This window comes from Scyliorhinus canicula, chromosome 11 (genome assembly GCF_902713615.1).
Source record: "Scyliorhinus canicula chromosome 11, sScyCan1.1, whole genome shotgun sequence".
Taxonomy (NCBI): Eukaryota; Metazoa; Chordata; class Chondrichthyes; order Carcharhiniformes; family Scyliorhinidae; genus Scyliorhinus; species Scyliorhinus canicula.
The window spans coordinates 133,299,411-133,315,163 of record NC_052156.1 but is presented as its reverse complement, the minus strand read 5'-3'; the positions used below and the strand labels follow the sequence as shown (position 1 = coordinate 133,315,163).

The window sequence follows — 15,753 nt, the reverse complement described above, 5'->3', positions numbered from 1 at the left end:
GTGTCTCAGACATATCATACCAGGATTATCCCTTTTCTTTCCTCTGCTTATCACAGTGACAATACATACTCACTGCCAGTGCTCAGTCGATTGGGAACACAGTAAAATACAGAACACAGTAAAGTGACTAGCCTGCTGAGGTTTGTGGCCTTTATTTGTTTATAGTAGTTTCAGTTGTCCAATGTTCAATTGTCCAATGAAGTGGTAGAGATTGCTGTGGAAGAGAACAGAGTTTGTGAACTTGCAGACGAGGGTGCTGGGATGGGATACGAGGCAATTGCTGGTTTTGCGCTTGCTACAATTGGAATGTTTAAAGTGGAATCAAGTAAGAAGGCCCAACAACCAGGAAAATAGAAAGAGACATGGTCACAATGTCAAAGTCTAAATGGAGATACAGGATATTTAAGAGATTTTATGGGTTAAAGGTAGGAATGAATGATTGAGCAAATCGATGGCTGGATTAGTGTGGCTAATAAAAGGGTCAAAGGCTAGCTGGGGGTTAGACTGAGTGAAATTTAAGTGCATTTAAAGCTTATAGTTGGCGTCCAAAATGTTACCACTGAATATTTCCTGGAAGTAACGAACAGGGTTGACAAAGGTAGTCTGTTTGATGTAGTGTATAAAAACTTTCAATGATGTTCAATTATTACAATAATCTTTATTATCACAAGTAGGCTTAAATTAACACTGCAATGAAGTTACTATGAAAAGCTCCTAGTCACCACATTCCATAGCCTGTTCGGGTACATGGAGGGAGAATTCAGAATGTCAAAATTACCTAACAGCACGTCTTTCAAGACTTGTGGGAGGAAACCAGAGCACCCTGGGGAAACCCATGCAGACAGAGGGAGAACGTGCAGACTCTGCACAGACAGTGACCCAAGCCGGGAATCGAACCTGGGACCCTGGCGCTGTGAAGCAACAGTGCTAACCACTTTGCTACCTTGATATACAACATTAATATGGAGCAGTAAACCTGAAGCCCCTGGAACTAAAGGGCCAGTGCTTGGGCACAGATAGTAAAAGGTAGTATTTATTTCCAGACTGGAGGGAAGTATAAGCAGGGCTGTTTCCCAGGGAACGACATTAGGATCACTGCTCTATTTGATATATTAATGGCCTGAACCTTTGCAAACAAGGCATTATTTCAAAGTTTGCAGATGGCATGGAACACAGATGCAGCAAACAGTGAGGAGGATAATAAGAAATTTCAGGACAAAGATAGACTGGTGAAATGGATTGACACGAGACAGATGCAATTTAACAGAAATGAAAATTGATAGGGAGGAGGAATGAGGAGTGGAAATGTAAACCAATTGTTCCAATGTTAAACATTACAGTGTCATGAAAGTATGCTTTATGCCAAATGATTTTTAATCCAACTTTAATTTAAAAGTTAAATTTTAACTTTCATGGACTCCTTCCCCACTGTCCTGCTGGTCGCTTTGTGATCACAGTGCACAAACAGTTAAATGCTCACTGAATTGGCAAGTATATCCTTTTCAAAACAAAAAAACTTTGCACTTTTAAGGAACAAAGAACTAGCGATGTTATGTGCACAAGATGGCAGGACAAGTTGAGACGGTTATTTAAAACCGCGATCCTTGACTTTATAAATAGAAGTTGGCCACAAAGAGCAAGGAAATTATGTAAAACCTTAATAAAAATCAAGTTCGGCCATAACTGGAATACTGTGTTCAATTTAGGCCATAACTGGAATACTGTGTTCTGGAATATGTCAAAGCCTTAGAAAGAGAGTACAGAGGAAGTTTACTCAAATGATAAGCAGGGAAACAGGACTTGGGGGGAAAAGCTGAAATGCTAATAGAAGCATTCAAAATCATGACTTTTGATAATTTCTCCTTACTGTCACTAACCTAATCTACCAATAGGCAGGAGGTGTTACGTAAGAATTTTTTTTTTTACAACAGACAAGTTATGATCTGGAATGCACTACCTGAAAAGGTGACGGAAGCAGATTCAATAAATTTCAAACAAGCCAGATATATTATTGATGGAGAAAGGGGGCCAATTGGATAGTTTATACACAGACGCAACAAAGACATGATTACCAAATAGTCACAGATAAATGTGATACAAAAATAGAGAATATGAAAACTACCCTGATCATCGCTAGCCAACAGTGACCACCACATCCAATGAATGAATAAAAGAAAAAAAAATTGTTCAGTGTATCAGACAAGCTCAAACGTGGATGAAAAGTCGCCACCTTTGGAACCTGAAATGTGTGTGGTTTACCTCAAATTATGCGGGAAAGGCAAAGTACCTGAAAAATTTGAACAGCAGGTCAAGCAAGCTGTTTCACTGGAGTGGCTACTAGTGTTATCCACTAACAGCATACTGCCATCAATCCTAAAAGATGTTTTGCCTACCATACACGTGAACAACATCATGTAGGAATTTCAGTGCCAGTTTCATGCGAGCTCTATAGGCCATATATGCCAGTGATTGGTTGATCGAATCAAACAATGCTCCTTTGGTTGTTCATAATAAGCACAGTACTCAACTTGTCTGTGTTTGAAAAACCATAAACATTTACGGTTATTTGTGATTCCATGATTGGGCATTACCTGCTGAATAATCCTGTGTGCTGATAGCTACAGTACAACCAATGTAAACCAAAGCAAATACTATAGATGCTGGAAATCTGAACTAAAAACAGAAAATGCTGGAAAAGCTCAGCAGATGCTGCCAGTCCTGCTGCGTTCCCCCCCCCCCCCCCCCCCGTTTTCTGTTTATGACCAAGTTAAGATAATCGGTTGAGCTCTTAACATGGTTAATTCACATGCAGAGACTTATTTTCTGCAAACAAAATGAATAGGTTCACGTCTCGCGCTGTATTTAAATTATCCAAGAGCTTGGGGAGATCCTACCTCAAGCCAATCAGAGCCAACTTGCCAACCAGTTAGCAACCTTTTTCATTTGAAAATTGGCATTCTTGTCTTTGTCCTGATGAGTGCAAGACAAAAGGCTTCGAAAACAGGTCTCTCTTTTCAGCAATATTCAAGTTCTGTACAACCAGGCGACGTTTCAAAGTGCATTGTTCTTAATTATTTTTCTTGTGTAACCAGCATTTTTCCAATGGCTAATTTTAGAATAACTGGCCTCTAGTTTTGGGTTTTCTTGCTGTCTTCTTTTGTGAAAATTGGTGTTTCTGATGGGACTATTCCCGAGTCAAAGGAATTTTAGAAAACCATGGCCCATTATCTCTGCAGCTTTATCTTTTTGAACCCTGGGTGTAAACCATCAGGTCCAAATTTTCAGATTTTAGTCCCTTATGTTTCTCCAATATTTCTGCTGATATTAATAACCTCAATTTCCTCACTTTTTATATCCGATTCCCCTCTATTTCTAGTTTGCAACTGGTGTCTTCTATTGTGAAGTGTCTCTGCATCTCCATTTCTCCTGCCCGAGGGATGAAAGTTTACTTCAGCTCCTCTTCCTTTTCATAGGCTTTTTAAAAAAAAACTTTTATTTATTCTGTTTTTTATATTTCTGGCTGGTATCATTCTGTTTTTGAAATCAACATTCTGGTGGCTTTTAACGCACACTCAATCCTCTAGACTCAGCACGGTTCTTTGCAACATTACAAGCCTCTTTCAGACTAATACTAAATTTCTGGGTAAGCCAAGATGGGTATTTTGTGCCGAGTTTCTGTTCTTCAGCGCAACGCATTTGCGAGGAAGATTACCAACAAGTGGTTTCCCACTGTCCATTCACCGCCATACCTTGTAGCCAATCAACCGTAACCAATTCTCCCAAAGCCACTACTGACTGGCACCACGGGGAGGTGGAAGCTACCAATAGCAGGAGTGTTTTGGTTTTGCCGATCTTTCGCTTCCTCAGGAGTCAGGAGCTCCCCTCCCCCTTTAGCATGCCCCTTGGCAGCCAAATGTGCATTAGGTTAATCCCTCAGCCCGGATTCCTGACCCCACACAGCTGAGCCAGGCCTGTGCCCAGCAGTGTTCTTGGGAGACCAGAGAGGGAGAGGCTGCACACAAAAGCCGCCATATAGCAGATATGTGCACGCGTTGCGTTTACTGTTTAAAGGGCCCGAATGGAGTCACCGCGCGTTACAACACTTCCGCCAGACCTCGACCTCCCCGACATAAGACACAACGGCGGAGAACACTCAAAATGGAAGAGAATTTAAAAGCCGGATCGCTAATCGCCGGCTATTTTAGAAACACGCTCTTGCTCCTGACACCCCCACCCACCGCCGCCAAACCGCCGCCGCTCGAGCTCACACACACACGGGGTTTTCCCCCCCGAAACCCAGGGCTGGTCGGCGTGCGCGTGCTCCAGCCGCCCGATCGCTCCCTCCCACCGCTCGCCGATTGGTGAAGGGAGCCGAGCCAGCCCTCCACCTGGCAGCCCGCGCAGCCAACGGCGGCCGGCGCGTGACGTCGCCGCCTCCGACGTCTTGTGCAACCGAAACGGTGCATTGTTGTTGAAGAAACGCAAAAAAAAAAAGGCTGTGAGCCCCTTTGCAGCCGAGGAGCGAGCGAGCGAAAAAAAAATAAACTGGGCTAGGGTGAGGGTCGGTGCTGTCGAATGTTTGCACGTTCCCTGACAGTTGGCCGTGGAACGCGAGGAGGGGGAGACGGCGCGCGGGCGGGCTCGAGGGTCCTGGCGCGCGGGGCCGTGGCCGCCGTGTTTTCATTCGCCCGGGAACAGCGTCTCGGGAGCGCGCTCGGTCCGTTTGATGAACGGCCTCGAGCGAGAGGGAGCAACAAGAGCCGAGTGGTGCCGGGGCCTGCACGGAAAGGGCGCCTCAGTCCGCTCCGGTGACACACCGGGGGAGAGGAACAAAAAGCAATAGGAGGCGGCGGGGTGGGGGCGGTAAGTTGGCTCTTTTTGTTTAACAAACCCTTCCCGAGTGAGGAATGGGCGGAGGTGGTGTGACTGGTACAGCCGGACTTGGGACAAGACGGAGGGGGGGCGCGGTGGTGAGCCGCCTGTTGCCGTTTCCTGCTCCTTGTTTTTGTTGGACGCCATTTTATTCCGTTCCCTTTGCTATAAGAGTGAGTTTGGCCGGGGAGTTTTGAGGACGGAGGGCTGTTGAAAGCGGGCGGGCTCGATGGCGCGTCGCTGCGGTGGGAGGAGCCGTGAGGCGGTGCCGTTGGAGTGGCCGGGCCCCGCGGCTCGTTTCCCCACCTCCGTGCCCGGCTCGGGACCGCGCGCTGCCGCCGCCGCTCCATTCAAACAGCGAACGCGCTGACGTCACCCCCACTCAGGCCGGGAGCCACTTCCGGGTCCCCCCACCCCCCTGGGCGCTCCACTCACTTCCTACCGCGTCCGTCTTGCTGACAAAACTACTTTTCTGGCCACCCTGAATTATGCCTTGGAAACACATCTCTTCAACCGGCCATGGGCCGCCTTCCTCCCTCCTTTCTCCACCCACCCACCGCATTTCAGTTGTCCGCAAGTGGGCTGTGCTCTTCACCCCCCCCCCCCCCCCCAACAATCCTGTGGTGGGAGCGCCCCGCCCTTTGCAAGAATCTTCCCCACGTTAACTGCCGCTCTATTGACTTGAGCCTTTAAACACAAATCGTTCTCCAGCTTGCGGAGGATGTGCTGGAGTGGTCATCTCCCCCTACCCCCACCCCCCAAAGTGCCTGTTAATGGTGGTGTTTAAGATGTGCCTTCGTGAGTGCGATTGGTTATAACAACAAGTTGACGGTTAAACTTACTTCAGGAAGACGGTCTGATATCGCTCGTGTGCACTTGGCGTGGAAAGGAAACCGCATTGTCTAAATATATTCTGGGCCTGAATCTGTCATTAAGACAAATGTCATCCCTTATACTGGTCGTAGATTTAATTGTTGATTTCTGAAATCTTAACGATAAAGGTGTTGTTTGGCTTTAAGACAAGATAGTTTTAAGATTGTTCATTCCCACATTTTAGTTTATCTTAGAACTCATTAATCACAAGTCATGTCCTTGACTCGAGCTCTTTATGTTGAGTTTCAGTCTACCCATAGAAGAAACCTTGAAAGTTAGATAATTCCAGCAAGCGACCTTACAGGGAATTACGTTTAACTAAAAGGTTCCTGCCAAATACATTGAAGGTTCAGGACAGTGGAACAGTGCTAAAACTAATGCAGGCAATATCCTTCAGAAGTCTTTTTAGGTGTCTTTAATGCTGGTATCCACAGTGTTCTAGATTTAAAAAAATAATCTTTCATGCACATCTGCAGAAAGTAAACGGCTGGAACCCATCTTCAGGGCCAGATAATTGAATGCATGCTTTTGGGATCAGTGGAGTCCAAATTGTAACTTGAGCATCCAACCTACCTTCTGCTTTATTTTAGCACGCACACATCAGTTGAGGCTAAGTTAGGATTAATAATTATCTTTATTATTGTCACAAGTAGGCTTACATTAACACTGCAATGAAGTTACTGTGAAAATCCCCTTGTCGCCACATTACGACGCTTGTTCAGGTACACGAGGGAGAATTTAGAATGTCAAATTCACCTCAATAAGCACGTTGTTCGGGAATTGTGGGAGGAAACTGGAGCACCCGGAGGTAACCCACGCAGACGGGAAGAATGTGCAGACTGTAGAGACAGTGACCCAAGCCGGGAATCGAACCTGGGACCCTGACACTGAAGCAACAGTGCTAACCACTATGTTACCATGCTGTCCACATAACATCTAGACAATGAAATTGTGTTGCATCCTTTATAGTAATGTCCATCTTCAAATATTTTATGTCTGATTAACTACTGAATAGCATTCAGAACTTTTATTCTTTGTCAAATGCTGCAATATGGCAGACTGCTCCAAAAAACAATATCATCCACAAGATTTCAGTCACTGTCTGTGCGGAGTCTGCACGTTCTCCCTATGTGTGCGTGGGTTTCCTCCGGGTGCTTCGGTTTCCCTGCACAAGTCCCAAAATACGCGCTTGTTAGGTGAATTGGACGTTCTGAATTCTCCTGTGTACCCGAACAGGTGCCGGAGTGTGGCGACTAGGGGATTTTCACAGTAACTTCATTGCAGTTTCAATGTAAGTCCACTTGTGACAATAATAAAGATTACAAATCTCTCAAATGTTTTTGCCCCCTCTCTGGTCCTGATATCCTAGTGCATTACTGGCTGACCCACCCCCACACACGCACAAAATTCAGCTAATCCTGAACTCTACTAGGGGATTTTCACAGTAACTTCATTGCAGTGTTAATGTAAGCCTGCTTGTGACAATAAAGATTATTGTTATTACTATCCACTACCTGCATCCTGTCATCAGCCCAATGATGAGCACAATGATGGTTTCAGATACACTATAGTAGGGTGAATGAAAATGAAAATCGCTTATTGTCACGAGTAGGCTTCAATGAAGTTACGGTGAAAAGCCCCTAGTCGCCACATTCCAGCGCCTGTTCGGGGAGGCTGGTACGGGAATGCATGCAACGTTAGATGGGAGTAGGCAGTTCTTGAGCTGGGGCAAGTATTGGATTAGAATATTAATTAGGGTTACCCAGGTTAGAATCCATCTAAATTCAGGCTATGACAGGTCAGGGCTTGATTTTGTGACAGGGATGCAACATTTATAGCAGGAACTAAAGATGTTGATTTCCGATTTCTCATTGCGAAGTAGAGGCTCATTTAGAAAAACGAAATTCAGGAGTTCCTCTGATTTTTCACTTGGTAAAGTGAGTGCTACTGTTCAGAGATTTCAGTTTTAATTCTTGCTCTTAGTTGATCTCAGTTTGGGCAGTAATTGGGCACAATAGTATGCCTATACTTAGGGGGAAATTGATGAGGGTTCCCACACTATTCATCATCCAGTGATCTGCATGCGTTCTTTTTATGAGAAATCGAGTTTGACAGTGATGATGTCAATTGATAAATCTGCTGATGCCAACTGTCAGTTTGCAAATGAAGGCCAGCTACTTGAGAAGCTAGTCGGCATGACCTCGTATTCTAGCATCAGTCAACATTTTCAGGAAGGGCAGAGTGCAGTTCGCAAGGAACCATGAAGTTTGTAAAGTTGCACAAAGTTTATCACTTTCCATCATCAGTGCAGAAATTGTGCAAACTTCAACCAAGCTCTGAACATCTTGAGTGGATTTTAGAAAGAAACATAGACATTCACGTTAAATATCTTTTTCACAACAATATTTTCACTTAGTATAGATTTCTACAGGGATTGAATTATGAAGTTTATATATTACAGTACAAGAAACAAAGTAGCACCATCTACTTTGAGATTTACTTAATATAATTTCAACAATGATTGATAAAGGATCTCTGATAGATGTTAGAACTTTAGAATTGCAGGTGACTAAAGCTATTTTTTCAAACCAATAAAGCATTTTAGCTTTCATAATTAGAGACAGAATGGAAGAGTTAATATACTTTTAAAAATATACAAACCATTGGTTAGGCCAGTTCAAATACCCCTAAATATTTTGGCACCTTATTGCGGAAGAGTCATTAAAGCCATAAAATGGTGTACAGCGCTGATTGAACCAGGCTGACATGAGGAATTGGACGTTAGCGTAACACTGGGAGATACTGGCATTATGTTCATAGAGTGGGTAAGTCTAGAAGGAGGTTAGAAGAAATTATTTACTCTAGGCTGTTAGAGCATGAAATAATTTACCATAGGAGTAGTTTTTAAAAAATAAATTTAGAGTACACAATTCATTTTTCCCAATGAAGGGGCAATTTAGCATTGCCAAGCCACCTTTGGGTTATGGGGGCGAAACCCACGCAAACATAGGGAGAAAGTGCAAACTCCACATGGACAGCGACCCAGAGCCGGGATCAAACCTATTACCTCGCAGTTGTGAGGCAGCAGTGCTAACCACTGCGTCACCGTGGTGCCTGGCCATAGGAGTAGTTGTTGCAGTTGTTAGATGTTTTATGGTAAAATTGGATAAATATTCGGAAGAGGCATGGGCATCAGATCACAGGGCATTGGGATTAGTAATGAGAAATAATAGAAGTGGAACCATTATGGAAAGGTGTTGGTGGATTTATGTAAGATAATTAGCAGCGAGAGCCGGCCATTCGACCCATCGAGCCTACTCCGCCATTCAATAGATTGTGGCTGATCTGATTGAAGCGTTAACTCTACTTTCCTGGGGCAGTACGATGGCGCTGTGGGTTAGCCCTGCGGCCTCATGGCGTTAAGGTCCCAGGTTCGAACCCGGCTCTGGGCCACTGTCCGTGTGGAGTTAGCACATTCTCCCCGTGTTTGCGTGGGTTTCACTCCCACAACCCAAATATGTGGAGGATAGGTGGAATGGCCACGCTAAATTTCCCCTTAATTGGAAAAAATGAATTGGGTACATAGAACAGTACAGCACAGAACAGGCCCTTCGGCCCTCAATGTTGTGCCGAACAATGATCACCCTACTTTAAACCCATGTAACCCGTATACCCGTAACCCAACAATCCCCCCATTAACCTTACACTACGGGCAATTTAGCATGGCCAATCCACCTAACCCGCACATCTTTGGACTACTCTAACTTTATATTTAAAAAAAAACTCTACTTTCCTGCCCCCACCCCAATAATCCTTGACTCATTTGTAGATCAAAAATAATCTGGAATTTATTTAACAGTGGGTACACAGAAGTGCTGCTGGAATGGAGCTGTGCAATTGCAGCCTGTTTGTCTTATTACTTGACCCATTCTAACTTCTAGCTAGTCTTTGTAATGTTTTTGTAACTTTTGATATCAATAGCTGTTCTTGACTTGTTCTTGATCAATGATTTTTCAGCAGACTTCCTTATCAATTATGAGAAGGAAAGGAAGATGCCACCGAGGGACAGCAAGGCGTCCAGCTTCACCTTGCAGTTTAAAACATTCGCCAAGTCGTGAAATGCTAACATATGCTCAAGCACAGCGAATGGTTGAAATGGAGATCGATGGCCGGCTGCACAGGATCAGTATTTACGATCCTTTGGAGATTATTTCAGAAGATGATTTAACTGCCCAAGAAATTGTTGAATGTAACAGCAACAAGGAAAATAGTGAACGTCCCCTTGTTTTCGTAAAGACTAAAAGGTACAAATCTAATAAAGTGAAAAAGAAGGATGCCACTATTCAGACAACACACGGAGCTCCAACACCAGTGAATGCATTACCAGAACCCAGATTTAGAATAGTTGATTATGAACCACCTTCAGCACCTCGTCGGCCTTCATCTTATTACAGGCTCATTGAGAAATCTCCAGAGGAGCTCAATAATGAAGTTGAATACGATATGGATGAAGAAGATTATGCATGGTTGGAAATGATTAATGAAAGGCGCAAAAGTGATGGTTTGAGCGCAGTTTCACAGAATGTGTTTGAGTTCCTTATGGATAAACTAGAGAAGGAATCTTACTTTGAAAATTCTAATCAAGGTGATCCCCAGTCACTAATTGATGAAGATGCTGTTTGTTGTATTTGCATGGATGGAGAATGTCAAAACAGTAATGTAATATTGTTTTGCGACATGTGTAACTTAGCAGTGCATCAGGAATGCTATGGAGTTCCTTATATACCCGAAGGACAGTGGTTGTGCCGTCGTTGTTTGCAATCCCCTTCTCGACCTGTTGATTGTATCTTGTGCCCAAATAAGGGTGGTGCTTTCAAGAAGACAGATGATGGTCAGTGGGGTCATGTTGTTTGCGCACTGTGGGTTCCTGAAGTTGGATTTGCTAACACTGTATTCATAGAGCCTATAGATGGTGTCAAGAACATTCCAGCAGCCAGGTGGAAATTAACATGCTACCTCTGTAAACAGAAAGGGCTTGGTGCTTGCATCCAGTGCCAAAAGGCAAATTGTTATACAGCATTCCATGTAACTTGCGCTCAACAAGCAGGTCTGTACATGAAAATGGAGCCTGTTAAAGAAACTACATCCAATGGAACAACAACATTCAATGTGAAAAAGACTGCTTTCTGTGCTGTGCACACTCCTCCTGGGTGCGTGAGAAGGCCATCAAACATTTATGAGCCAGCTGAAGTGAAAAATGGCATATGTAAAAAAGATTCGCCTAACAAGGCAACTAAAACAAAATGTAAGGCCAGGCAGAAGACAAAGAAAGCTCGTAAACTCTTAGTTGAAAAATGTACTGCTGTGCCGGTAGTATCTGTCCCCTGCATTCAGCCTGACAGGTGAGTGTCTTCACAAACTTGTTCAATACTTGTTTCCCACATTGAGGCGTTGTTTTAAACGGGTAGCCTATTAAATAAATCTAATTAAAACTTTTTAAAAAACTGTAATATCTATTGCAAAATTATTCTCTCATGTCATTGTGTTTAGCGTCCCTTGAAGCAAAACAAATTGGGAAACCAGAAATCACTTTCAATCAGGCTCAGCCAATTGACAAACTCTCAAATCACATTCCATCAAAAAACCTCTGGTATACAGCCAGCCACACAATATATAAACTTTTTAATTCCGTAAGACTTTTGATTTTTAAATTACCTTTTCCCGAAGCCAAATCTTGCCTGCCCCTACCACACACAATTTGAGTACACACTCCACTTGGTAGCAGTTGGCATTACACCCTCCCTGTCCTCAACTCACCCCAACTAATGCTTGATTATTTGAAGTGTGTAAATCAAAGGCACCTCCACTAGTGATTTTATTCTCGTTGCCTTCCACTGCTAGCTAAGGTTGCTTTTATTTTCATTCCTGCAGGAAGAGTAAAGTATAGAAAGGGATAGTGACAAGAATGGGGAATGTGAGAGAAAGAATGGGGAATGTGAGAGAAAGAATGGAGAGAATCTCGAAAGCAATAGAATCATGGAATTTACAATGCAGAGGGAGGCCATTCGGCCCATCGAGTCTGCATCAGCCCTTGGAAAGAGCACCCTACATAAACCCATGCCTCCACCCTATCCCAGTAACCCAACCCAACCTTTGTTTTGGAAACTAAGGGCAGCACGGTAACAGTGGTTAGCACAGTTGCTTCACAACTCCAGGGGTCCCAGGTTCGATTCCTGGCTTGCATCACTGTCTGTGCGGAGTCTGCATGTTCTCCCCATGTCTGCGTGGGTGTCCTCCGGGTGCTACGGTTTTATCCCACCGTCCAAAGATGTGCAAGTAGGTGGATTGGCCATGATAAATTGACCTTTGTGTCCAAAAAAGGTTAGGTCAGGTTACTGGATTACGGGGATAGGGTGGTGGCGTGGGATTAAGTGGGGTGCTCTTTCCAAGGGCTGGTGCAGGCTAGATAGGCCGAATGGCCTTCTTCTGCACTGTAGATTCTATGATTCTATAATCCACCTAACCTGCACATCTTTGGACTGTGGGAGGAAACCTAAGCAGACACTGAAAGAACATGCAGACTCCGCACAGACAGTGACCCAAGCCGGGAATCGATCCTCGGTCCTGAGCTGTGAAGCAACTGTGCTACCATGCTGCCCTTGGCGAACAAAAGAGGCCATTTCACATGCCTGAGCGCAAAGCCGCTCTCAGGAAACTTGCAAACTTTGTTCAGTCTAGTACACAGCCTCCAGCATATACAACCTGCAGTGCAGCAACATATTCCCTGTGTCTGCGTGGATTTCCTCCATGTGCTCCGGTTTCCTCCCACATGTCCCGAAAGACGTGCTGTTAAGTAATTTGGACATTCTGAATTCTCCCTCCGTGTGCCCGAACAGGTGCTGGAATGTGGTGACTAGGGATCTCAAGTAACTTCATTGCAGTGTTAATGTAAGCCTACTTGTGACAATAAAGATTATTATTATGACATAATGGCAACATCAGCCCAATAAAGGTAATCTGCACAAAGCTCTATACCCCAAATTATTGGTGTAATGTGATCTGAGACCTTGTATTTATTGTGAGTGTTTGGATCTTTGTCTAAAACTGGATTGAAAACGAACAGGCCAAAGGTAAAGTGAGGTCTCCCATCCACACAAAGCAAAAATAATTTAAACAAGCTGACAGAAATTGTTAGTGCATGAAGGAGTAGGAATGTATTAAAGCAAGTACATTTTATAGAAGAAATGATTAACACACTTAGTTGACTCTACTCTATTCCTGATAATGAAAACCTAAAACATTGGCCGCAACCTACCGGCCACGCTGAGTCCGAAAAGCAGCATGGCGCTGCCGGGAGATCCCTCTTCTGGGATCTACCCACACGCCTCGCGAGATCTAATGCAATCGCGTGAGACGTCACAGTCTGAATCCTGTCCATTGTGGGCAGGATCACTATTTTGCAGATTTGCATATTAGAGTGAGATAGCTAGTATCAATCTAACATGCATTTCCCAGAGGTACCCGAGGCATTGATATCTAACCCATTCGCCTCTGAGCACTGTTCATTGCTGGACTCCACAAATGTGTACCTACGGAATGGCACTTGTGGGGGTCGCCAGGTGCTTGCCCTCTGGGCAGGGTGGCATCCTGGCATTGCCAGACTGGCAGCCCCACCTGGGTGCCAACCTGACACTGTCAAGGTACTTGGGTGGCACTGACAAGGTGTCAGGCTGGCATTTTCCCTGCACTGGGTATCGGACCTGGGGGTGCTGTGCGCGGGTGTGGTCATAGTCATATAGCACAGAAAAGGCCCTTCAGCCTATCGAGTCTGCACCAGTCAAATTCAACCACCAGCTATTCTAATCCCATTTCCCAACACTTGGCCCATAGCTTTGCATGCCTTGGAATCGCAAGTGTCATCTCGGTTCTCCTTAAATGTTATGTGGGTCTCTATATCCACCACCCTTTTAGGCAGTGAGTTTCAAGCTCCCAACACCTTTTATGAGTAAAAAAAAAAAAAATTCATCAAATCCTCTCTAAACCTTCTGCTCCTTACCTTAAATCTATGCTCCCTGTTCATTGATCCCTCCACCAAGGGGAAACATTTCTTCCTGCCTGATCTATATATGCCCTTTATGATGATTTTATACATCTCAAATCATGTCCCCCCCCCCCCTCAGTCTCCTCTGCTCCAAGGAAAACAATCCAAATCTATCCAATCTCTTCACAACTATAACTCTCCAGCCCAGGCAATATCCTGGTAAATCTCCTTTGCACTCTTTTCAGTTCTATCGCATCTCTCATATAATGTGGATTCCAGAACTGCACACAATAAGCTAGCTGTGGTCTAACCAACATTTTTTCAGTTCCAGCAAAAACTCACTGCTCTTAAATGCTATGCCGCCTTAACTTTAGGCCTAGGCTAATAACGGCAAATATACCATATGTTGTCTTAACAATTGTATCCACCTGCTCTGGTACCTTGAGGGACCAGTGTACATGCACATCAAGGTCCTTCTGATCCTTAGTGCTTCCCAGGGTCCAACCCTTGCCTTGTTTGTTCTGCCTAAGTGCATGCCCTCACTCTTATCCGGATTGATTCCCCAGTGGGGTTGGGTTGGGGGAGCCTGAGGCCCCCCTTATTAGTGAGTTGCGACTTCGGGAGGGGGGGTTCAAGAGATCAAGATGCCAATTTAAAATGCCGCACCCGATCTCACTGCACTGAGGAGTTTTGACAAGCGGAAGCCTCAGTGCAGGAAACGAGACTAAGTGCTGCCTCGCCAGGGTAGTTTCGCACTGAGGCCCCTAATTGAACCAGAGTCCCGGTAGATAGAGTGGTGTTTTTCAACACTGCGAGCGCTGGGAAACACCCGGCTAAACACGCCTATCCCGGGACTCTTCAGATTTGGTTCGATCCTGTCCATTGTCTTTTTCCCTGTACTCTGTTCTGAATCATTAATTGTACACTGAGATGACAACAATATTACTTCAGGGTCAGATCAATTCTTGACCCAGTTTGACGTTTTACCATCCTTATTTGTGAAGGGTGGCACTTTAGAACAATACTAAAATGGCATTTTTAAAACATGTCAAATGAATTTGAATGAAACGTACCATTTGGTTAAGTACACTCCTTACGATGTCCTCTTAAGGTTAATTTCATTGTGTGTCGACAATAACTTACATCTCTACAGCATATTTTAATATAGTAAAATGTTGAAAGGTGCTTCACAGAGTAGTCAGACAAAATTTGATACTAAATTGAAGAAAAAGACAGGTGACCAAAAACTTAGTTAAAAAGATGGGGGGTGGAGGAGCGATATCTCGGGACGACATTTAAGATCTTGCTGCCTGGATGGCTGATGCACTTATTGGCAATGATGTGATGCAGAAAATGAGATATCATAGAATTTATGAATCATAGAATTTACAGTGCAGCAGGAGACCATTCGGCCCATCGAGTCTGCACTGGCTCTTGGAAAGAGCACCATATTTAACCCCACACCTCCACCCTACCCCGTAACCCTGCAACCCAATCTAACCCAAGGGCAATTTGGCATGGCCAATCCACCTAACCTGCACATCTTTGGACTGTGGGAGGAAACTGGAGCACCCGGAGGAAACCCACACACACATGGGGAGAACGTGCATACTCTGCACAGACAGTGACCCAAGCGGGAATCAAACCTGGGACCCCAGCGCTGCAAAGCCGTAGTGCTAACTACTATTCTACCGTGCTGCCCAAGATGTGCAAGAGAGCAGAGCCGGGGTAAATGGAAAGGTGAAAGTTTGTATGACTGAGGAGGTTGCAAAGTTGGGGAATGTGAAGAGAGATGGAACACGATAAGAATGTTATAATTCATGCATTGATCGACCAGAAACCAATACAGATCAGCAGATATGGGATGATGTATGCAAAGGTCTTGGCAAAAACCTGTTAGGGACATGTGAATTACTCCACCTCATGCAATGTGTGTGAAACACTCCCAGATTGATTTTTTGCTGTGC

General features: G+C 44.5%; 1 protein-coding gene across 2 annotated transcripts in view; it reads left to right on the top strand.

The window, feature by feature from the left end:
* The first annotated feature begins 4,429 nt into the window (after positions 1-4,429).
* brd1a (bromodomain containing 1a) overlaps positions 4,430-15,753 on the top strand; it is a 47,678-nt gene continuing 36,354 nt past the window's right edge. The window contains exons 1-2 of one of the 2 annotated variants that reach the window (XM_038811417.1): positions 4,430-4,863; positions 9,766-11,147. In XM_038811417.1, the coding sequence (XP_038667345.1) occupies positions 9,781-11,147 (1,367 nt within the window). In that variant the 5' untranslated portion in view covers positions 4,430-4,863; positions 9,766-9,780. Of the gene's footprint in view, positions 4,864-9,762; positions 11,148-15,753 lie in introns of both variants that reach the window. The other variant, XM_038811416.1, reaches the window with a different exon arrangement.